The sequence below is a fragment of the Sycon ciliatum genome, chromosome 9 (assembly GCF_964019385.1).
Source record: "Sycon ciliatum chromosome 9, ocSycCili1.1, whole genome shotgun sequence".
NCBI classification, from domain to species: domain Eukaryota; kingdom Metazoa; phylum Porifera; class Calcarea; order Leucosolenida; family Sycettidae; genus Sycon; species Sycon ciliatum.
The window spans coordinates 26,323,435-26,347,870 of NC_088651.1; the positions used below are offsets into that span (position 1 = coordinate 26,323,435).

Sequence of the window (24,436 nt, forward strand, 5' to 3'; positions counted from 1 at the left end):
AGTGGTCCTTGGAAAGCATTTCGGAACTTCTTCCTTCAGAACTAAAAAAACTTCAAAATGAAAAAGGCTGGGGAGTACATACATGAACATCGCGTGGGGACCGTGAAAACACAACCTGTCACAAGCAACTTGATCACGTTTCGCAGCAAACCATGCATGCTGGTTGCATGAAAAGTGTGCAGCGCGCGTACAGCATGCCCTGTCTCGACCCCTATCGCTTATTGTGCAAAGGGTCTATTATGCCGGCATAATCCACCGGTGCCTAGCGACATTACTAAAAATGAGTACACACTTCAGGAACATTTTGGAGGTTTTCGGTTTCACTAGAATACTGTTCAAGATTTGTCATCAGGTGAAGCACATCCAAAGTGAAATGAACAAGGGCAATGGACAATGTACAGTAGAGAGGTGATAGTAACAGTTCAGGAGAGTAGAGCTATAATAACAAGAAAGCATGGATGTCATATGCACATAGAAATGAAATGGGGAAAAGGTGCAACAAAAAAGAAAAAGAACTCGGGTGTTGGGCCAAGAAAAACATTGTAACGTGGTAGTTGTGGGCAAAAGTTACGCAATTGAGTCTGCCAAAGAAACCAGATTTTGAACAACCATACATGCACAACCTAGCACAAAACTTCAACACTTTCTTGCAGTGGAGTTGCTCCGTACTCCTTGTCAGTTCTGTACTACATTGTGCACGTCTGACTGTTCAGGGGCTGGTTTAGTTGGTTGACACATTCGCATAATGTGTGCCCACAATTTCCATGTAGCAAAAATGAGAACTTAGTTATGTTTAAATTCCCAGCAGTGGCAGAAGGGGGGGGGGGTGCCGCGTATGGCACGTGACTTTGGATACATATCCAATAGCAGTACGTGCGCGAAAAAGGCGGATTTGCTTGAAAAGCAGACTCCTCCATATGTGTGAATGTTGTAAGACTCGAGTGGGTTCGTGTCAATTGCATTTGGCTCAATGTTGGCATGCATGACTAACAATACTTTATGCTTGCAAAAAGGGCAGAAAATCCATGCCAGACGGAAAAACAATACACACATTTATAATAAAAGAAATAATATAAGAATGATGTAGTTGTGAAAAGGAGTGAGGGAGGGGTAGAGTAAAAGAAGAACATGCCTACTACTACTAGTACTAAGAATGCTGCTATTCTACTACATAGGTTTACTTGGAATTGACAATGATGAGACGTGGAGAGGTGAGCAATAGCTCCACGTACATTTTTCATGATGCTGATTTTTAGAACATGTAAATAAGAAGGGTTACCGTTGACAATTTACTACGATTTTGTGTTGGCTTCATCTGGGAGATCAATTTCTTCATATATAGGCTCCTGTTTGGTGCTGTAAGCTGGATTATTGGACAAGTACGTCATACCCGTGGTCTGCTTGCAGTCGGAGAAGAACACATCTCGATGAAATTTGCTCCGTGTTGTTTCTTCCCTTTTGGCTTTGTATTCACGTCGTGACCAGATGATGACTATGACTGCGATAATAACTAAAATCACTCCAGCGCCTCCCAATAAACCAATCGACAACTCGTGCCCTGAAATGGAAGAAATAAAAAGAAAGGCATTATTAAGTAAAATGGAAATGAATTAGCGAATACATTATCCTGTAACGTTCGACATGTTTTTATTGCTTAGGGACATACATGTAGCTGGTGCACATCTTCTTAGCGCATCCCTTCCTCTTATCCGAACTTTCCGCAGATGAGCCTTCCAGGTTGTACCTGTGAAACATTGTGGGTGCAGCATAAACCTTATTCCGGCTCCCTAAAGCCTATTAAGGTACAATATCGCCCACCCTCTGCCAAAATCACTTCTGTAACATGCTCACCGATGCCCTGGTCACTTTCTCAATTTCCTCGTACCGTGTCATACTGACTGGAGACTTCAACTGTAAGCACCAGCACTGGTGCCCAACTGACTCAAAGTGCCCCACGGGAGCTGCGCTTTACCGCCACCTCACCTGCTTCGGACTAGACCAGCCTGTGAATACCCCACCGCATACAGCACCTGCAGGGACCCAGTCGTGCTTAGACCTTCTCTACGTAACAACCCTCATCTTGCAACGGATGTTAAGGTAGCAGCCTGGTCCTAAATTTCACATGGCATTCAATTAACCGTAACGTGTGTCTCAATGGATTTGAGTGAAATAGGTAGCAGCCTGGTCCTAAATTTCACATGGCATTCAATTAACGGCCACGTCTGAGATGGATCGACGTTGTCAAGAAAGACTTACAATGCATTAATCTGTCGCTTCTGGATGCTGTGCAATCTGCTTCTGATAGAGCTGCTTGGCTCGAAATTGTTAACAGATGCGTTGACCTCATGCAATGAGTGAAATGCGAACTGTCATTATTATTATTATTATTATTATTCAATTAACCGTAACGTGTGTCTAAATGGATTTGAGTGAAATTTGCACCACACACTCCTGCCACTATGCTGGCTCTCTGGACATGATTTAAAAGTTCTTGCGCCTCACTGACAGGCTTTACAGGCGGAAGAACTCAAAATTCAGGCATAGTGCCACGGTGTGCGAGCCACCCAGTACCCAAACAAATACGTTTACAATTGTTTTCACATTTTCTAGCCAATTCTATCCGTGCAGAGGATTCAAACCTAAAAAAAACTCCAGAAGCAGCCATGGGTGGTGGGATAGGGCCCTTCAACGCGGCCCTGGAATCTGTAACAACGACAAGAGTGGGCGTTCTGTCACAGACTCCCACAGACCCAAGTCAATTTTTGACTTTTTTTAGGTTCTGGGCGTGCTACGAGGTCGTACCTTTGATACAACATCCAGTGCTGGGACCTCCACAGCAAGCCTTTTCCAAACCGAATCCAGGATACTGTTGGAACGATCTCCATTTGTTAGTGTTTGTCTTCGTTTAACATTGTATATTACTCAGTATGTCGTAACTGGACACTGCTCGGTTATTCTTAACTTGTGCGTTTCACTATTTGTAACGTGGCTCCTCTGCTTCAGTTTTCGTTCTATCTCTCTGGCAGGGGCAGCCACCAACCGTCTGGTGGGTGCCAGCATCCTCCGGCAGTTGCGCTGGGACTCTACGATACATTCTTGTTCTTCGATAATTAGAAATCTGCCTTTCTAGTTCTTCGCTGTTTTAATTATTATTTATTTGTGCTGTGTCTTGCGGCACTCGCTTTTGTGTAGATTTGACCTTTTTTTGCATGTCCGCGTGAGTACAGATGACATCATGCATTATTTTCTGTCACGTGTTTTGCTTTGCGCGTGTCGTTCAAGATGTTTGAACTGTGCCCGCTGGCCGATTTTCTTTGCTTGCTGTTTTCTTTGCCAGTCAAGCGTGGGGACGCTACGGTGTCGTCAAAGAAGCAGCAGCGGTGGACCGATTGCCCGCAGGATGCCACTGGGATGGGTGTGTATGGGGCCAACGCCCAGTGCACCCAGTGATGACGAGTTGTCCGTCAACTAGTCTTCGTGCATGCTCTATACGGCGAATGCAGCATAGATAGCCTGGCCCAGGATTTCTGGAATCTGGAGGCAGTCGGGATTAAGGATGGCCACATCATGCGAATTATTTGGTCCAAAATTGAAATTCAAAAAGCGAAAAAACGGTCAAAATGTTTTAAGAAAATTCAAAAATCCCCCAAAATGCAGAAAAAATTCGATCCGCTGCCATGGTTTTTACAGTACTCGTACCCAACTTTTCCAAAAAATAAAAAAAAATTAATTAAACCACAAACTGCTTATCATGTGTGTCTGTACTGCTGTGTGCTTCCAAATTCGGGGGATGGGTGTCAAAAGGTCAAAGGTCAAAGGTGTGTGTATTTGAAAGTACTGTTTTCACATGTCAAACTTGGTAATATTGAGCAGCACATGTACTCTCCAGATGTGACAGCACTGTCGTTCTCCAAAAACGGCTAAAACTCAATCCTGATGAGGCCAAAATTCAAAAAAAATTCTAATTGCGAAAATCCAACCAATATTCAGAAATAATTGAAAACATTTTGTGGACAAGCCTAGTCGGGATGAAGCACAAAGGCACCTACATCACCCCTGCAGAGAAAGGTGGCTGAGGTGATCGTTGAGAAATCCATCAGCTTCCATGATCAGCGAGTCACCATGGCAATCCCATGGGTCCACAGCAACGTCGAGCCTGGTGTCACTGCTAATCGCGCCATGGCAGACCATCTCCTGCGCATGCTAGAGAAATTGCTGGACAAGCGTCCAGAGCTGAACGCAGCATACGGCAAAGTCATATGTAGCCACATTGACAAAAGCTATATGCTATGGCTTGTACGCATTAACCTTCTTAGGTGCAGATCGCTGGAATTCGCTCACTGCTTCTGTTCGTATTTGCTCCACACTACCAGACTTCCGCTCATCCATACAAAATATATAGGGTACCCGTAAGAAGGCCTTAGGCCTGTGGGAATGCCCTATTCAAACAAAATTGAAAAATAATAATAAAATAATAAATTTGAAACTCAAAATAATAAATAATGTGCGCGCAGTGTCGGCAGAAGAGGTTGAGGCAGATGGCGACGACCAGTGGTTCCTGCCGAATTTCGCAATTTTACGAGATGGCAAGGCCACCACGAAGGTACGTGTCATCTTTGATCCTGCTGCCAAGTATGACAGCACGTAGATCAATGAGTGTATGTACGCTGGACCCGCTCTGCAGAATGACCTGGTGAAAGTGCTTCTGCGGTTCTGCAGGGAGCCAGTAGCGCTCACGGCGGACATTACCGAGATGTTCCTGCAAGTCGTGCTGGTTGAGCAAGACCGCCGATATCATCGCTTTGTGTGGGACTCACGCGTATACGAGTTTCAGAGGTTGGTGTTCGGCATCAAGGCGTCTCCTTACCTGGCATGCAAGGCGCTACAAGTGGTGTGCCGCGAGACAGCCGACAAGTATGACCCAGCCATGTTGCAGATCGTTGACCGAGACATGTATGTTGATGATCTACTGCACTCTGCTGTCTCCGTACCGGAAGCCATCAGGACACAGCAGACGGTACAGGACATCCTTAAGCAGGGCAGTTCCACCTCCGGAAGTGGCTCAGCAATGGCTCGGAGGTGATGGACGGCGTACCGGAAGCTGACCGCTCACCGCAGCTTGTAGCTAGCATCAATGATCATGATCACTGTGTGCTACCATCAGTCAAGATGCTAGGCGTGATGTGGTCGGCAGAGGATGATACCTTCACCTTTGGATTCAAGCCACCTGCCACAGAGAAGCTGACCAAGCGAGCCGTGCTGAGTAAGATGGCATCTATATTCGACCCACGCGGAAAACTAGCTCCCTTCACGATTCGCTCTCGTGTCATGTTCCAGGAGCTGTGCAACCTCTGCGTGGGCTGGGATGTTCCACTGGACGCTGAGCACACACGGAGATGGCCACCCTGGTTTAGCGAGTGGGGAGATCTGGCGCTGATCCGTGCGCCGCGCTGCTTCAAGTGTCCGGGTCGCGAGTCGACTGTCGCTACATTGTCGCTGCACTTGTTCACGGATGCTTCAGATGCCGCCTACGCGGCTAACGTGTACGTCCATGCTGAGTACCCAGACGGCAACGTGCGAGTGACGCTAGCACTCGCCAAGACGCGTCCATGTCCCATTAAGAAGATGTCGATCCCGAAGCTGGAGCTGAAGGGTGCCATGCTTGGTGCTTGCCTGGCCAAGACAGTGAATGATGCGCTAGATCTGCCGCTGGCTGATGCAACCAACTGGTCTGACTCGATGAACGTGCTTCACTGGGTGAGAGCACATTGTAGAAAGTTTAAAGTCGACGTTGGCAACCAGATAGCTGAAGTACAAGAGTATTTAGCTGGCAGCCAGTGGAACCACGTTCCTGGAAAGCTGAACCCAGCCGACAAGGGCACCAGAGGCTTGACAGCAGCCCAGCTAGCCAATGATTCAGTATGGTGGAACGGCCCCGAGTTCCTCGTCCAGCAGCACACTGAGTGGCCGCCTCGTCCGATAACCGTGCCAAAGGAGTTGCCCGAAATGGTAAAGCGAACGCAAGTGATCCTGTGAATCCACAAGGGCGGGTGGGACGCAGCCCTCACTGTACCCACACACTTCGCGTACACTCTAGCACGCGGGGAGCCCCAAGTCATAAAATCTTCACTAGTTTGAGGGAAAGACACAAACGGGAAAACGGTTATTATTATTCATTAAAAAAAAGGAAATTATCGTATCCGTTCCCGAAGGGAACTCACGACTGCCGCTAACACCCGATAAACCCTAGCGGCAGATACACCGCCTAACGGTGGGTGATTATAATTCATTGCACCTTTGCCAATATTGCAATCTAAAGTATTTCATTCTGTCCACTTTTATACCCACTAAGTCATTAGCTGCTCCATACTGTGCATGATTGATCAGGCATGACAAATTTCGTGTTGCTGAAGATCAATTCGCCATGCAATGCTAGCAACAATTGGCATGAAAAACATTATTTGCTTCAGCAAGTAAAGGAGCCTGGAATACTGTGAGCAGGCAGCAAACAGCCCATATCTGAATGACGATATGGAAAAGAGTTCTTGGAACAATACTTGAAAAGATGTAGAATTCCCTGATTCACTCCATCGGACACTCAACATGAATTAGTAATGTGGCAATTTCTTGTTTTCTCTGGACGCCTTCTGTAAGGCCATCTGTTGCTCGGATCGCTTGAACGGAGGAATGTTCAAATTTACGCCATGTGGCATCAAGAGATCCTGGATGTCAAATTCTTAGTCTGCCATAATCAAATGCCCATAGCCGGCTACTGGCAGAAGATCTAAGAAGTGGCTTCTGATTGTGAACTCGTGGGCACTGGTGGATCCCCTAAATAACTTGAGGTAAACGCCATACCATCATCTGGGGTCGATAGCATCGCTTTGCGCGACGTAAAGAGGGATGGTCTAGCCAGGACGAGTGTTGACGACAATCTGCATCCCACCACGGAGGCGAAGTACCAAGTGGAGAGTGAGCTCCTGCTTCCGACTGCGTGCCGGCGAAAATCAAACCCTGCTGGTCTTGGGGAATACCCTCCTTGTCTTGGACAGCAGCCTGCCTGTCGTCATCCTCATCAGCTTCGCCATCACCACCGGTAGTATACATGTAGGTAGCGGGTCGCTTGGAATTGCCATCGGAGTCTCCAGTGTGTGCCGTGCGGAGAGAAGGGTGATCCACGCTAGCACCCTGACTGTGCTGCAGGCTTATAAGCAGGGCCAAGCCCAGGAATGCAAGAAAATTGGAGAAACATGATTCTCATATTGATTCGTCACACGGACCTGCAGCGGGTTGGGACATGGTAGTCTGGTGTGGAATCACGTTGTTTTATTTAAAAAAAACACACACACCGCTGCCACCAATGTAACAGGCAGCTGAGTGGAGGCGCGGTGCAATCAACACGATTTAGCTTTCATTATTGTTCTCTGAGGTACACACCTGGGATATATTATAAGTAAAGGAAGAAGCGGCAAATAAAGAGAACTTTCTCTCCGGTGCACACCTAGAGGTTGAATACTTCTTCTTCTCGGCTTTGTCGTTGCTATAAAATCTGATCAAAACAGAAATGCGCAGCAGCTTTTATGCAACAGATGCCATACGCTTACATACGGATATACACTAAATATTCATCGTGTAATGTTCCGTATTAGTTCCGTACTACTTCCGTATTAGCCGGGCAGGGATATGTCGTCAACTCTTCCGCTGGCATCATCCATATCATTTTGGTGCTCTGATCCATCCTTGGTCAGATCGAGCAGTGCTGCTGACATTTACCATTCCTGTTCCTTTCCGGTAGATGGCTACGGCCAAGAGTCTTTTCAGCCCTACCTTGACGCTTTGGCAGCCCAAATAAGGAGCCCTGACTGCATCAAGCAGGTAAATTTTGATCGTATCCGGGGACATTGCGTAGTAACTCTGGATAAGGAAGAGTGTCTCCAAAGGCTGCTGTCGGAGGGCTTGACCGTCAGGAACATTGCTGTGCAGGTACGTCCCTTTTATGGTGATGATGTTGTCCGGCTACCTGTAATTGGGTGCCCCTTTGTCCTCGAGGATGCCACTTTGGTCACCATGCTAGAACCATTATTTTATGAAAATTGTCCATGGACCATCACGGCATAAAGTCCGCCTTGCAGAGGGGGTGGATGTGATGGTTGAGAGCGGGAGACGGTTCATATTCGGTACGCCCCTGAGGTCAATCCCCAGTACGCTAGTTGTACAAGAAATGAAAACAAGGTTGCGCCTTTGGCACGAGGGACAAGGATCGACATGCTGGGAATATCACCAGCCGGGTCACAAATCCCGTAGCTGCCCACGCCGCCAGACATCCCGTGAGACCATTGTGATACAAAAAGAGCTGACCAAAACATCAACAGCACCTGTTGAGGATAACAATGCTACGTCAACAGTTGAACCTATTGAGGATAACAGCGCTATGGTAGACTTGAACTCCAGTGAGATCAAGCCCAGGGCAGGTCAGACAACTCCCGCCGCGCGTGGCAAGTCCAGGGCTAAGCACACCCCTACAGATGATACGGCACAAGAAGATGACGACAGTGATGGCTTCACACCAGCCCGTAGGCCGAAAAGAAGAGTCAACAAACGGCCGACCAGAGACCAGGTAACCAAGCTGCCAATTGTGAGCTCCTGGATGATGCCTTGAGTAGTGTTCTGCACCGGATAGGATCACATTACGAGGTTCTAGCCGTAAACATTATTAAGGGAGCCAGGCAGGGAGCCGCAAAAGCCCGCAGGCACAGCCAGGCGACTAACGACATCTGCAGTCGCTAACAAGCCCCAACCTCGGACGTACGTACACCATTGCTACATAATGTATCCCCATTCAACAAAATAGTCATGTTTATTACATTGAAAATGATAGGAAATTTCACACACATTAGTTCTTCCCTTTCTCTACATCAGTAAATCCCCTAGCATCATCTTTCATACCAATGAGCAACCGAAATCTTCGATCATGTACCAACCACGACACATCCCACTTGTCCTTAGGGTTCATGAACGTATGCCGTGTCCGCTTCAAGGTCCGTGCTCTAACCGCACTGATCTCCAAGTATGACATCCGGTGTGTAGCCGAAACATGGCTGAACAGTGCAATCTCTGACGGAGAAGTACAGATCCCAGATTATAACCTTACCAGATGTGACCGCGAAAACAAGACTGAAGGCGGTGTATGTATCTACTACAAATCATCACTTCCCATCACGCCACAGCCAAATCTCCGCCTAGACGGCGTGGAAGCCGTCTGGATACTGCTGCGATCAAAGTCCCAGAAGCACCTGTTCGGATGTGTATATCGTCCCCCGCAGGAGCCTGTCGCGTACTGGACTCTCCTGGACTCTGCCTTCCATAGAGCGTCTCTGGTGACAACATCAATAACCGTTGTAGGAGACTTCAATGTGGACATGTTCCGAGGCCAGAGAATGGCGCAACGTCATCGCATCTGCTTACAGCCTCACAAACCACGGGCTGTCCCCAACAAGGATTACACCTCTCTGTCCCCAAGGTAGCACCATAGATTTAGTCCTTTCTACAGAGAACTCAGTGTCAACGTGCTGCAGGTGAGTCGGGCCCGAAGGTGCCGTTCCCTCTCCTGCCTGGAGTTTTTAAGTGTGGTGGTAGCGCGGGTAACAGAGACGATGCATGATTGCTTCTTGACGTCATGGCCGAGGTTGTGCCGCCATTTCCTCCATTCTCTGTCCTTGATACGAATCACTTGTGTGCACTCAGGGGTCCATCATTTGGGATTAGATGAGCGGATGACATGTCAAAAGCGCTTGACCGTGTCCAACATCAACGTCTGATTGATAAACTATTCACCCTGGGAGTCAATGGCAGAGTATTGTTATGGTTGGCTAGCTATCTGTCTGGTCGTTCTCAGCGTGTCAAGGTGTGTGAGGCTCTCTCTGATGCAGTCCCATGCTCAAGAAGTGCACCCCAAGGCAGTGTTCTTGGGCCGCTTCTCTTTGTCCTTTACACGAGTGACATTTCCGACGTCATACCTTGCATTGTTGTCAATCAGCAGTTCGCGGACGACATTATCCTCGAATATTCTGATTCAGATCTGGACACTGTTTGCAAGACTTTGACTACGGCTGTGACACGTCTGTCTGACTGGCTCTCCGAAATTGGGCTTCTGCTGAATACCGGCACCTATCCGCCGGATGAGTACGCGTGGCCCATGCACCATGGGGACCCACGAATACAAACCCGCATATGTTCCCTCAGCAATACAAGCAAGCAAAGATAAATTAATGAAAGCCCAAACAGCGAAAACAAAACTAAGAGAGATGAGGACATAGGCAACGAAAACAGTTCTACTGGCAACATGCCAGTCGTGAAATGTAAGGATAAAGCCTTAACTGTTACCTCCGCTGCCAAATACCTGGGGACTGGTGCTGAATCCCTAAAAAAAGTCCCAGCTACTGCTGCTCAGAAGACCTGCTGCACACGGACGTGATCCCCAGCATCACCTGCAAAGGCACCGTTACCCCCGAGTCCAGCCATGTTCTGTACCTTGGCCTCTTATTGGACTCGTCGCTCAGCTTCGAGCAGCAGGTTGAGCGTGTGTGCGCAAAGGCACAGTGCAAGGTTGCCTCATTCCGCCACGGGCGCCGCGATGTCTCCATGACCGGCCGCCGCATGTTTTACCTGACAATTGTCCAGAGTACCTTGGACTACGCCAGCACATGTTATGTTCCCTGCTTGTCTGCTTAACTCGGGGACAAACTTGAGTCAACCAGCAATAGGTGCCTAAGGCGAGTGTTTGGCCATGATCATTATACTTCTATCGATTTAATTCTCACCAAATATAACCTGTATACTTTCTCTCGCCGTGTAAACTTGAAGCTGTTTGTGTTTGTTTTTAAGTGTCTATCTCGCTGCACCAGTCCTCTGTTAAGCACGATATTTACCCCCCGCTCTGCATCATGCTGCACAAATGCTGCTACCCGCGGTCAAGCTTCAGCCGCTCTGAACCCACCCAGAGCTACGTCTCGTTACGGCTTGAATGCTATTTCATTTTTGGCAGCAGACAGATGGAACATGCTTCCACCTGGATGTCGTCAAGCTAAGCCCCTTTCTGCATTTGTCACAAGCACCAAGTCATTCCTAGGGTTCCCAGTAAAAAGGCAACGCCTGTTGGGAGTTCCCTAGTAAAATAATAAATTCTACTGCTACTACTACTACTACTTTGGCGTAACCATTGATGACCAGCCATCCTGGCAGCCACATGTTGCTGTTGAGCCAGGCGGTGCTGTTGACATTCAAATCCCAAGTGATCAGCAAGTAGTCTTCGAGGAGTCGAGTATCCTGCAATGTGTCCTCCAGGTACTCCACGAGACTGCAGTCAGAGCAACTGGTGCTCCCAGAGCTGTATACTGCACAGACTATGATCTTTCCACAAGAAGAGGTCCGAAGAAGAAGCCATATGACTTCGAAGACTTTGCAGTCAATGGAGTCCAAATGGCGGAAACACAGGCCTGACTTTATCCACACTGTAATTCCACCACCTTCGCCTGTGTGGTCACAGCGCATTGCTGCTGCATAACCCGGGATTGTGTATTCTGCGAAACTCATTTTGTTGGCAGTAAGTACTGAGTCATTCTTGAATGTGTTTCGGAAGTTTGAGGCGAGACGTGGTTTGCCGTCTCGGATCCGGTCTGACAACGCTAACCCGTTCAAGGCGACATCTGACAAACTGAGTGTGCCATGGATGTTCAATCCTCCAGCTGCACCATGGCATGGAGGCTTCTATGAGCGAAGGGTTGGTACAGTGAAGAGTGCCTTGAAGAAGGTAATGGGAACAGCGTTTCTGAGGGTCCAGGAGCTTGAAACCCTCTTGTGTGAGGTTGAAGCAGTGGTGAATAGTCGTCCGCTAACTTATGTGTCTGATAGCCTGGATGAGCCTCCAGCAACCCCTGCAATGAGGATGGGTAAACATATGGATGTCGTCAGAGAAGCCAGCGGGTACCCTGAACGCTACGCAGATGTCATCGAGATTGCGCTTCTTCAGTCGGATACTGAAGCATGTCAAGAATCGTTGGGAGATAGAGTATCTAAGTCAGCTTATAACAAGCACCAACAGACCATGTTTTTATTTATTTATTTTTTTATTGAAAAACCACAAACCTTAAGACATGTGAATGTGCACATGATATACAGTGTACATACGTATGTATCGAGAAGGCAGCACAGAAACGGCAGTGGTGGTGAGGCCTGGGCAGCTCGTCCGACCGTGGGTCTCGGAGTCAACACTGGGCAGACGCACCGGGGATGGGGGGGTGGTAGCTTAGGAGATAAGGGATGGAGCCAGCATGATCATAGTATGTAATGCTTATGCAGAAGTAATAATTATGTTAATCTTAAAAACAATAGTGCGGTGACCTGCGCAGAGGAAAGGCATCATGGACATCATCTACGTGTATAACATAATAATAATTCTAAGTGAGCTATAGGGCACATCATACACACACATAATGCGCATGTTCAAATAGCAGATCAACCTGATAGGCGTTCGCCGGCGTTGGGTAATCTTGAAATAAAGATATTTATTATTATTGAAGAGATTATTATCATACGTTCACATAAACACCACATACCAACCATGTGCACCCCCCCCCCCTCCCCCCTCCCCCACACACACACGCGCGCGCGCGCACACACACACATGCTCGCACGCACACACACACCACACACACACAGATACACACACCACACACACACACACGCACCGACAGACACACACGTGCACATTCACGCAGAAGCGTAATCATACATAATATTTGTGCACAAACTCACGCTCTCACAGAAGCGTCCAGAAAACCACCACGCCAAGTCCCTACAGCCGGTCGGTCGCCCAGTCCCAGTGGCTCGAGCGCAGGAATCGGTGGACGCTGCACTTGAAGGACTGCAACCTCTTCTGGTCGGGCTGATCCAGGAGGTGTTGGCGAGGCAACTGGTTCCAGGTGTTAAGCACTCCTTCAGGGAACGACCGGCGGACGTTGTTGCGAGAATTGGCTGGGATATCAGACTGGAGCTGGTAGCGGTGGCCGGCCACCACCAGCGCCTGCTGCCTGGTGTTGGCAGGATGTTGGCCGTGGTCTGGTATTGCTTGGGGGGGGGGCAGCATTCGGGTTAGCATCTGTGGGCCTGTCAGGTAGTGGATTTTGTAGAGATAGCAGAGAGCAGTCACTTTGCGCCGGAGTTCGCGGCTTGGCAGATATGCGCCTTCGCCGATCAGATGCAGGGCTCTCCGCTGTACAGCATCGAGTTGGGCCAGCACCGTCTGAGAAGCACCCATCCAGACTAGCATGCCATGCTCTAAGACTGGGCGAACAAAGCCGTTGTAGACCGTGAGTCGGCAGCCTGGGTAAAGCACTGCTGAGGCCTTCTTCAGGAAGCCCAGTCGCTGTGTGTCGCGCAGGGCTGACTGTCGAATCTGCTGGCAGAATGTCAGTTGACTGTCGAAGGCTATCCCAAGTAGCTTCAGGCACTGGGTTTCAGGAACCATGTCACCTTGGAATGTGACCGGAGGGCAGTCCCAGGGCTGACGGTGGTGGCTGACGTCGAGTAGGTATGACTTGGCGGGCTCGAAAGTCACTCGCCAGGTCGCACCCCAGGCAGCAAGGGCATTGACGGCGGTCTGGAGATCATCACAGTCAGCTGCGAGGTTGCCGAGATACCGAATACACTTGTAGAGTGTTGTGTCGTCTGCGTACGTGGCAAGGCTAGTCGATTGGGGAAGGTGGTCCTCAGCGTCATTTGAAGATCAAGAAGAGAGTGGGCCCCAGGATGCTTCCTTGAGGCACACCTGCTCGGATGGCGTGTGTGGCATATGTTTGTCCACCAACCACGGCCCGGATCTGGCGGCTCTCTAGGTAGTTTTTCAACCATGAGAGCAGGTGGCCAGTTAGCCCAAGACATATGGCCTTGTGAACTACACCGCGGTGCGACACTTTGTCAAATGCGCCGGCCACGTCGACAGCCAGAACTCGGATCACACCCCCGGCATTGGACGTTCGACTCCACTCATGCTGCAGTGAGAGGAGAAGATCAGTCGTGCCCAGGCCGCGTCGGAACCCGAATTGCCGTCCCGAGAGGACCTGATTGCTTTCCAGTAAGTTAGTGATGCTGCGATTGATGATGGCTTCCATCACCTTAGAGAGTATAGAGAGGAGGGCAATCGGACGGTAGTTCTTCGGGGTAGACTTGGAGCCTTTCTTGAAAATAGGGACAACGTTCGCGATCTTCCAGGATGCAGGTTGCACCCCGTCCCGGAAGCACTGGGTGAATAGCTTTGCCAGAGGGCTGGCAAGTGACTGTGCTGACTTCCTGAGCACTTGCGCCGGAATGCCGTCAGGGCCAGTTGCTTTAGAAGCGTCCAGGTTCTTGAGAGCTCGCTGGACTGTGGCAGGGCGGAAGTGTAAGGTCTTCAGCCTATTGCCTGTGCGTTGGTGAATAGGGGGCAGAGGTGTGTCTGGCAGGTCATTGGCACCAAGGCTACATTTCTCCGCGAAGTAGTGACCGAGGCAGTTTGCTTTCTCGATGTTCGTGGCATGTTCTTTGCCAGCAGTTTCGACAAGAATCAGGATGGAGCTATTTCGGGAGGTTCCGATGGACTGCTTGATGGTTGACCACCACTGTTTGTCTCGAAGACTGCCGGTCTGGAGTCGTGCACGGACTATTGCTAGATGGTGATTCAGGGCATCACGTAGGCAATCAGAAGACCGGTGGACAGCGAGAGTATAGTTAGCTTGACATTGGGGTGAGTCTGGTCGTCTCTTGAGGGACTTCCAGGCACTCTATTTCGCCTTCACGGCCTTGCTGCAAGCTGGCGTCCACCAAGCGGCATCAGAGGACCGAGTACAGAGAAGTTGGGATGGGATAAAAAAATCATTATGTGCATCACCGAGACTGGGCTCACCGCCAACCATACCTTAACACTTGCCGAACTATGCAGTATTCCGACGTAACCGACCGCAAACTCCCTCTAACCTTGAACCCTTCAGAGGCTATGGGGGTGCTGCCACCCTGGTGCTCACTACCACCTTTAGCAAAGTGAGAGAGATTCACTCATTTCGCCAACAGAACGTTGAAGCATTTGCTGTTTAAGCTACTCCCATAGGTTCATCCCAACCACTCTCGTTTGCCTGCTTGTATAGACCCCCAAACCAGCACGCTGCTGACCTACATTATTTTGTAGACACTATGCGCACTGCTCTCATTAAGCTACCTGCTCCATCATCTACCATTGTAACTGGTGATTTGATTGCCCATTGCCAGAGCTGGTGTGCCTCCGACTCAACATCTGCTGCAGGCTCTGCCTTGTGTAACCTTTTTCGCTCCATAGCACTGTCTCAACTTGTTACGTTCCCCACCCATCTTACATCCAATGGGCCCCGTGGCTGCCTGGACCTGGTCGCCACAAACATTCCCGAGAAGTTCACATCCATTGAATCCCTGAGCCCCCTGGGTGCCTCTGATCACTTAATCGTCCTCGGCAGGCTCTCCATAGCTAAAGACATAGCACAGTCTCCAGAGTCCACATCTGACACTGCACTGCCTTGCTTCAGCCATCACTTGCTCATTCAATCGCAATGGGAAGGCGTCAATGCTGAAATTCCCGCAACTCACTAGAGTGACCTTTTATGCGGCCTTGATATTGATACAGCCGTTTCTAACTTCTCGTCTGTCCTGGAATCGTCTCTCTCAGTCTGCTCTTCTCACCTCGATCACCAGTCAACCACCAGAAACCGAAGCCGCCCTTCACGCCAGGATCCACCATGGATGACACCAGTGCTCAGGGCAGGCATTAAGAGAAAGCATGACCTCTACACCATCTATCAAAAATGATAGATGGTGTACCCCGTCCAATGCAACGCAGTACAAACGTCAGCGAAATATAGCAAAAACGTTATCACGTGTAGCCCATAAAGAATACATACAGTCCATTATTATTTCTCTCACCGACAGCCAGCGTCCATCACTTCACTCATTTATAAGAACTCTTCGTAAATCAGCATCGTCATTGGGCTCTAGTCCAACAGCAATCACACGGTCTGACCAAAGTTCCGCCACTGCGCCTCTTGATATTGCGGATGCTCTGAATGAGCAGTTTACCAGCTTCTGCGTTAAGGATAGACCTGAATGGTTAGTTCCTCTTATCCACCAAATACCTGTAGAGTCAACGTTTACATCGCTGACGATTTCATCCCGTACTGTAACCAGATGCATACGCAGTCTCCCCAATAAGAAGTCTCCTGGTTACTGAAAAGGCGACGAGGAGACAATAACTTTATTAATGCGATTAATAGTATAAGTGAAGCGGACATTACAAAAATGATGAATGAGAATACATGTATCTAAGATGGTTGTTCCTAATCGATTTTCTTGAGACTATCATCAGGGAAAAATCGTCTCACAATAGAGGCTGTACGGAAAAACAAACTACTTATAGGTTATAGGATAGTGGGGAGTATACAAGGTGAGGTGTGAAGAAAAAAAAAAACTTAAGTGGGAGAGAAGACGAAAGAAATTAGCAGAAAAGATGTGAGAGGGTTCAGACGGTGTGAGCTACTACAAAAGGTGAGTGAAATGAAGGCGTGGAAGCAGGTGAATGTGATAGAGTGAGGAAGTGTGAGGTGTAGGTGTATGCGAATGAATATGTGTGTGAATGCTAGGTGAAGAGTCTCAATTTTGTGACATTTTCTTTCTGAATGCATAGATTAGGATTGTGTTTACGGATGAAAACAGCTTCTAATACCTTAAGTTCACGAAACCTACGAGCACGGCACAAAACAGTGAAGCATGAATCGTCATACACTGAGCGGCATTGGCTACTAGACAAGAGGTGTTTTTTAATTGCTGACCCTTTTGTTGTGCTCTCACCTTCAGTCCGGTCATCTTGATCTTGGTTGTCCAACTCACTCTCTTCATCACTGCTCACACCTTCTTCATCCTCTTCCTCTTCCATCCCGTCCTCTGCACCCGACGACAATCCCACGCTACTGCTCACTGCCAGTCCATGTCCGGTTGTAGATGCCATTACCAGCGCACGAGTCATGCTCCTTGTTACTGGTCTCCGTACCTGTGCTTGTCCATTTCCTACAGTCTCACGTAACTGTGCACTTGCAGTGGGTTCAACCGGTACTGTAATAGTGTGGTTCTGTTGTGCAACTGGCACCTGTTTGCGGGGACGGCCTCGTCCAGGTCGCTGGGCTTTGGCTGCATCTGACAAAAGGTACAATGGTACATGTTGTTTGACGCGTGCGTTCAGGTGCTGAAGGGTTCTTCCTACATATCGGCTATCACAATGCCGACATTCAAAATGATAGATTACATGGCTAATTAGTTGGGTAGGAAGAACATCCTTCTTCACCGTGAACGCACGGGCCGTAGTGAAGACAGTTGTCAATGCTGTGGCAAAATAGGTTTGTCTGACCACAGTCCTCACGGCGCGGGCCACATCCAACGAAATTTGACCTTTCCATGGAAGTCGTAAAAATACACGACATGGGTCAGGTCCAAACTCAGGCTCGGCAACCTGAATATCAGGTTCGCTAAACAGCTTACTGAGGAGCTGAACAGGATATCCATTCTGAACGAATACCTTCTTCAGGAAACAAAGCTCTTGCTGAAGCTTATCAGGCGAGCAAATCCGCCTAGCGCGCATGATCAAATTTCGTACGAGATTAGTTTTGTATAAAGTCGAGCAATAGGAGTCGTAGACAATGTATTGCCCGGTGAACGTTGGTTTTCGATATACTGAAGTTGAAACAGCCATCTCCGTTTTCTCGACTAACACATCGAGAAAAGACAAACGGTTTGACTGCTCATGTTCACATGTAAATTTCAGAGCGGGATGTAGGTTGTTGAGCATACCAAGAAACTCATTCGATTGTTCCAGATTACGGAAATGCGTGAACGAATCATCCACGAATCTAACATATAAGCTTGGCCACATCGCACTTGGAATCTTCGATTCATAAAACCCGACAAACACATTGGCCAGAACTGGACCCAATGGTGAACCCATGGCCACCCCGTCAATTTGGCGGTACATGGTGTCATCAAAAGAAAATTCAACATCAGTTGTCATCATCTGCATTAGTCTGCGGAAAGCAGTTTCGGACATCCAGGGAGAATCGAACTGTTTACTGTACTCTTTGTCGTGGTACAGAGCATTAGCGCAAATGTCAATTGTCTCCATCACGGGCACATTGGTGAACAAGCTTACAACGTCGAAGGAGCACATGTGGGAAGAAGACGGTACTGGCTGCTCACGCAGGATATCGATGAATTGGAAAGTGTCTTTTACATTGTGTTTGCAATAGTACTTAGCTACTGGTGTAATCATATCGCACAACCATTTCGAAACTGTATATTGAGGTGAACCACACATTGAAAGTATTGGGCGAAGGGGACAATCCTTCTTATGGATTTTCGGCAATCCATAAAGTCTGGGCCGTGTTGAACCAATCGGTTTAACTCGTAAGTACTCATATTTAGATATTTCCTCTGCATTCCGCAGCTTCCGCAAGTACTTGACGATATCAGATTCTATAGCTATTGTACGGTCGTGTATCTGTACAGGGCCTAACTTAACAAACTTCGACCGATCATCAAGGATAGTAGCCATCTTCGTGTGGTATTGTTCTTTAGTGATTATAACAGTGGCTCTACCTTTGTCCGGTCTCGTGATAATAATGTCTTTCCGTGCTCTGAGATCTCGGAGGGCTTTCAAGTGCTCTCGAGACAAAGAGAAGGATTTACGGTCTGGTTGTTGTGTGGCATGTTCTTCAGCTATCGATCTCAGCTTGGCAGCACAAAGTGACTTTTGAGTATCCGAACAAGGTTACGATGGTATACTAAACGAAATCCTGAAACACCTCCAAGACAGCCTAGCATATCCGTTATCGCTGCTCTTTAACATCTCTCTGTCGTCTGGAATCTTTCGCTCCTCATGGAAATACGCATTAGTGGTCCCAATTTATAAGCGCAAAGGCTACCGGTCGGATGCAACGAACTACAGACCCATCTCCCTACTGTACTGTATTTCAAAGCTGTTTGAGCGCATTGTGTACGATCAGCAATATCGACACTTGTCCCCGTACTTGCATACCATGCAGTCTGGTTTCCGGCGAGGAGACTCCACAGCTCTGCACCTAGTCCACCTAATCCAAAACATCATGCAGTCCCGACATTTTGAAAGAACATACTAGCATGTGCTTCTTTGACCTGGCGAAAGCCTTTGACACTGTTTGGCATAGAGGCCTGATTGCCAAGTTGGGTGCCTATGGCATTCGTGGCCACCTGCTTTGTTTCTTTGAAAGCTACCTAACCGACAGGTTACAGGCTGTACGCGTAGGCAACACCCACTCGTCTCCCCAGGCAATTAACTCTGGTGTGCCACAGGGGTCAATCCTGGGGTCACTATTCTTTTTAGTCTACGTCAATGATCTACCGATGTCTGTCCCTAATGTTTCACTGTTCGCCGATGACACCACAGTTTCCGCTTCAAATAGTTGCAGGCAATTGCTAGTTAATGACCTCCAGAAAAAGATAAACTCCACCATTTCTTGGATGTCGACTTAGGAGCTGAGACCAAACACTTGAAAGACCAAAGTGATGTTTTTCTGTTGCGGTGCTGGTGATCAGTTCTGTAATGTGTCTTTATCATGTCCTGGCAGCTCATCGACAATAGAAATCTTCCATGAACATAAGCACCTTGGTATAATTATTGAGGACTGTCTAACATGGGCTCCTCATGTAGACTATATTTGCAAGAAAACTAGTAATGTTCTCGGCATATTCGTTCTCATTTGCCAAACACATGCCGTTCTATGTTTTATCGCTCGTATCTATTACCTATTTTCCAGTATGCATGTCAGTCTTGGTGTAGTCTAAGTCAACATCTTGTGAACAAACCTGAAATCCAACATAAATCTCTTCCTAAAATATTGTTTAACAAGCAGCGTTTATTTCCTAGTCTTGAGCTCTATTGTATCAGCAATACTCAGCCACTGCAAGATAATCGCAAACAGCGGCTTTGCGTTTTGATCCACAGAATTCGCCTGGGTAAAATTCCCATTCATCTCTCCGTATTCACTGATTGGTTTTCTCTGTCCCGGTCCACTCGTAATAGTCTCTCACTTCCCCGTGCTAATTCAGCCGCATTTACCAACTTACCTCTATTTTTGTCCTACAGCCTTTGGCTGCAACTTCCCCAGCATATTAAGACATCAAAATGTCTTTCCAGCTTTAAAAATGCACTCCGATCGCATAATGTAGTACGATAGGATTTCAATACTGGATTCTTGTCTATCCTTCTTTCTTCTCTTTTTCTATTATTTCTTTCTTTTCTTTTCTTCCCGTGGTTGGCTATCACCCCTCTCTCGCACTTTGCGTGCCAATTGGTCATGAACCACGAGTTCACTGAAATAAATAAATAAATAAAAACTACAGCGCACAAAGCAAACCGCACATAGCGCCTGTAGCGTATACCACGTCGTAAACATCAGCGGTACGGCGGAGTCGGGATACAACTGTATTGGGACGAACACAATGTCACAAGCGAGAAGGCCTTTCACTCTCGAGAGATTGTGGTTTCACAACACCGTAACCGCATGCTGAGCATCGTCGTGACCATGAAATTTGAGCAACTGTGATCCGTCATCTAGAAAATATCAAGAACAGGACCGCCATCAGACGACTTCACTAGCTTCTGCATGTCCTACAATATCATGGCGGCAACAATTTTACGTCGCCGCTTTCTCCTTGCCGGAGTCAACCTGAGCTCCATGGGCATGGCTCCAAAACAAGATGCAGAACGAAATCAAAGAAGCACACACAGCACTCGTTCTGAGACCAGAACTTTTCATCCGAACTGCACTACATGTACGTAAAAAGCAGATCACCTGTCAGTGTGCAACTGCACTTGATCAGGCAGGCGCATGGGCAACGTTAGTTCAGTTTTACATGTACGTAGTGTGTAAGGGCCCTTACCGGTGCAGTCATTATCTCCTTTTTTGATGTACCCAACTTTGCATGTGCATGTATATTTTCCCGGCTGGTTTACACAATCGCTTGTGCTAGATCCACAGACATCACCTGTACTACATTCATCAATGTCGTCGCATGAACCTGGAAGTAACAACACAGAAGCGCAATCAAATAAACTTCTCGATCCCGGACCCCAAAAAATTTGAAACATACTCCGAATTATCTAAAACCTTTATTGGAAAGAGCACAAAGGTGGAACAGAAAAAGGGTGCAACGCAACGCAATGTATGACGAAATGCAAAGCATGGACTAGGATGAAAAGCAAAGCAAAGCAATATCAGTAATTTATATGAGGGAAAGAGGACCAAAGAGCTACAAGTTACGCTATAATATCCACTAACAACACCAGTTACGTCACATTGCACGACACTGGCGAACGGAGATGGCGCTTTTAGAACCACACAAGTGGTGTGATATGTTGCTCCGCGGACTTGAATTGTGGTTACCCGTTTTGTCTAATGCTCTTACCAGTGTCGTCCTCGACATACATGTATATCGGGCAACGATTTCATATCTGAGACTTTCAAGCCGTGCTTAAGGGGGCTCAGTACTTCTGCGCGTGCATCCAAATGTGGGCATGATTTTATGCAAATTTTCGTATTTGATAACATTTTGTCCGCGGCTGGAGAAAGTTTATTTGCGAGATATAGTCGTGTTCAAAAGTTTATTTTGCGAGAAATCAAAGAAACTGGAGTCCTTGATTAGTTTGAAGGTTTTGTATTTTCCATTTTTGGTTTGCTGGATGTCAGCGATGGAGCTACGGAGCTTCGTGTCAAGTACTTGTAGTTATCAATAAGCACGGCCGTTTTCGTTTGCGCTCAGGCCCCAGCTTCAGAAGAGGTTGTCCAAAACAAAGCATGTTCGATCTTCTTCAGCTCGTGTACTTCTTACTTCTAACTCAGATATGCCCTTTTCTCAGTCTCGCCTGCCAGTGAAGACAACAAAAGATCGTCCAGAGCCAGCTACCAGTGATACATGTACCAGTCTCAGAGCGCAGGTAAGTCCATCAGTGGATGACTACCTGGAGACTAAGACCTAATACCGCCAAGACTGAGATATTATTCCTGCCGAACTCAGAGCCAACCTATGCATTCAGTCTTCTCGGATCCCTCACAGGCCTCTCAGTGGTAAAACAATACCAGCATCTTGGTTTGGTAATTGACTCAGACTGATCGTTAAGTAGACATGCCGATTACATCTGTAGCAAAGTCAGTGAAGCTGTTGGCTACCTCGTGTCTCCATGCTCCCACCTACCGCTCGAATGCATTCGACTTTTTATCATTGCTATATTCTCCCCATTTTTCTCTACTGCTCAACCGTCTGGTCATCCCTACTAAGTAAATCGTTAATGAGTACCCTGGAAGTCCACAATAAAAGGATACTCAAAGTTTTTTTCCGCAAACAATCATACTTTCCTTCTGCCGAGCTGTATGATATGTTTAACACTTTCCCTATCTCTAGTAAAGCAGATTTTTATTTTTATTTTTTTATTTACTTGAAAAAGCACATAACCACCAGGAAAGCTGACAAAGAAAAAGAGTAAGAAAAGACAGATAAAAAGAGAGCTGAGAGAGAGAGAGTTGGGGTACGGTTAGGGGAGGACTAGACATTGAATGGTGGTCGCCACAGTCACAGATAGTAGCAGTGCTGGTGAGGCTACAGGCACTCCACTGACCATTAGGTCTCAGTATCGCCATGCCGGTAACGCACCAAGAGACAAAAACGGAAGAAAATCTGAAGCGCAATACATGAATGGTAATTACAATATAGGTAATAGGGAGAGTGGTGACCAAGAGAGGACAGTATAGACCGTTAGTATGGGGTGCTTCAATGCACATCCCCAAACCGAGAGGTGCAATCTGGAAAGAACAGTGAGACGATCAACATGATGGGCTTCAAAGCACGTCCCAAGACCATGGCTGGTCTGAAATGTGTTTGTCGACACCTTTTTTAAAAGCTGTGAGTGGAGAGTGATTGGCCAGACGGGGAAAGACGTCCTCGGGGAGGCTGTTCCACAATTCAAGGAAACAGTACGGGAAGGAACGTCGAAGGTAATCAGGACTGGTGCCGGGGGTGGTGTTTAAGAGCTGTTCCCGGTGCTGGCGCTGAGCATAATGCTGCTGGCGGGTTCGAACAGTATCGGCCCGTGGTTTTGGGGGAGGGCGCATGCGTGTCAGACGGGGTGGGCCCTTGCAGTTAACTACCTTGTAGAGATAGGACAGCCCTGCGACCGTCCGTCTGGCCCGCAGACTCTGGAGGACGGTGGTGGGTCCAATCATCTGCATGGCCTTGCGCTGTGCTGTGTCCAACTTCCCAAGGTGGGTCTGGGCAGCACCAAGCCAGGCTAGTGGGGCATACTCAAGTATGGGCCTTACAAAGCCCTTATAGACGGTTAGGCGTCCAGCAGCATCCAGGATGGGGGCTGCCTTCCGCATGAAATGGAGGCGTTGATGTGCGCGCACAGAAAGCTGGTGGAGGTGGGCGCTGAAGTTGAGCTTCTCGTCGAACACCACCCCAAGGAGCTTCAACTGGCTGCTGACAGGAACAGGGGTGCCAAGGAATTGGACAGGGGGGAAGTCTAGAGGGGCCAGCTTCCTGGTCACGGACATCAGCTGTGACTTAGAGGGCTCAAAGGTAACCCTCCAAGTACTTCCCCAGGCTTCCAGCTGGTTTACGGCTGTCTGAAGTGCAGCTGCGGCGGCCTCTGTGGTCTGTCCAGGCATGACAGACGTGTATAACGTAGTATCATCAGCATACACGGCGATGGAGACGCTGGCAGGTAGCTGATCTTCGGCGTCGTTTATGTATACTAGAAACAATGTGGGCCCTAGGATGCTGCCCTGAGGGACGCCTGATCGAAAACTGTGTATTGTTGTTCATTTTATTCGTCTTGACAAAGCCCCGCCACACGTGTGTAAATATAACTGGTGTCTTACCACTCGTCCTACGCGCAATCCCTGCACTTTACCTAAAGCCTGAACATTAGCTTATACCAGATCTCCGTTTTTCGCTGCCTATTCTCTCTGGCTGGCTCTGCAGTAAAATTGTCTGGTACGCTAAAAGATTTCAAGGCCAACATGAGGCTCGTATTCTAATAACTGCTAATTCTTCATCCAGATTTGTTTCTCTTTACCTCCAGTTATGTGTAATATTTATTTATTTTGCTTTGTTTTGTTTACTGCCATGGCTGGCTACCGCCCCCTCCCTCCATATTGGCCTATATTCTCTGGCCACGGGAAGGCGAAATAAATAAATAAATAAGTGGCATGCTTCTCTCAAGTTCAAGTGCATCCACTTGAGTGGCACTTGGAACGATATCTATTTTTTCTTTTCCAGTCGCCAGATAAAGATGTTACTGACG

At 47.9% G+C, this 24,436-nt stretch overlaps 1 protein-coding gene across 1 annotated transcript in view; it reads right to left on the bottom strand.

Moving 5' to 3' along the window:
- Nucleotides 1-311: 311 nt before the first annotated feature.
- The window catches only part of LOC135824637 (protein slit-like), a 244,559-nt gene continuing 220,434 nt past the window's right edge, over nucleotides 312-24,436 (bottom strand). Inside the window, exons 9-10 of the mRNA XM_065337361.1 lie at nucleotides 21,019-21,156; nucleotides 312-1,558 (exon numbers count right to left, since the gene is read on the bottom strand). Coding sequence (XP_065193433.1) covers nucleotides 1,293-1,558; nucleotides 21,019-21,156 — 404 coding nt within the window. The 3' untranslated portion in view covers nucleotides 312-1,292. The remainder of the gene's footprint in view (nucleotides 1,559-21,018; nucleotides 21,157-24,436) is intronic.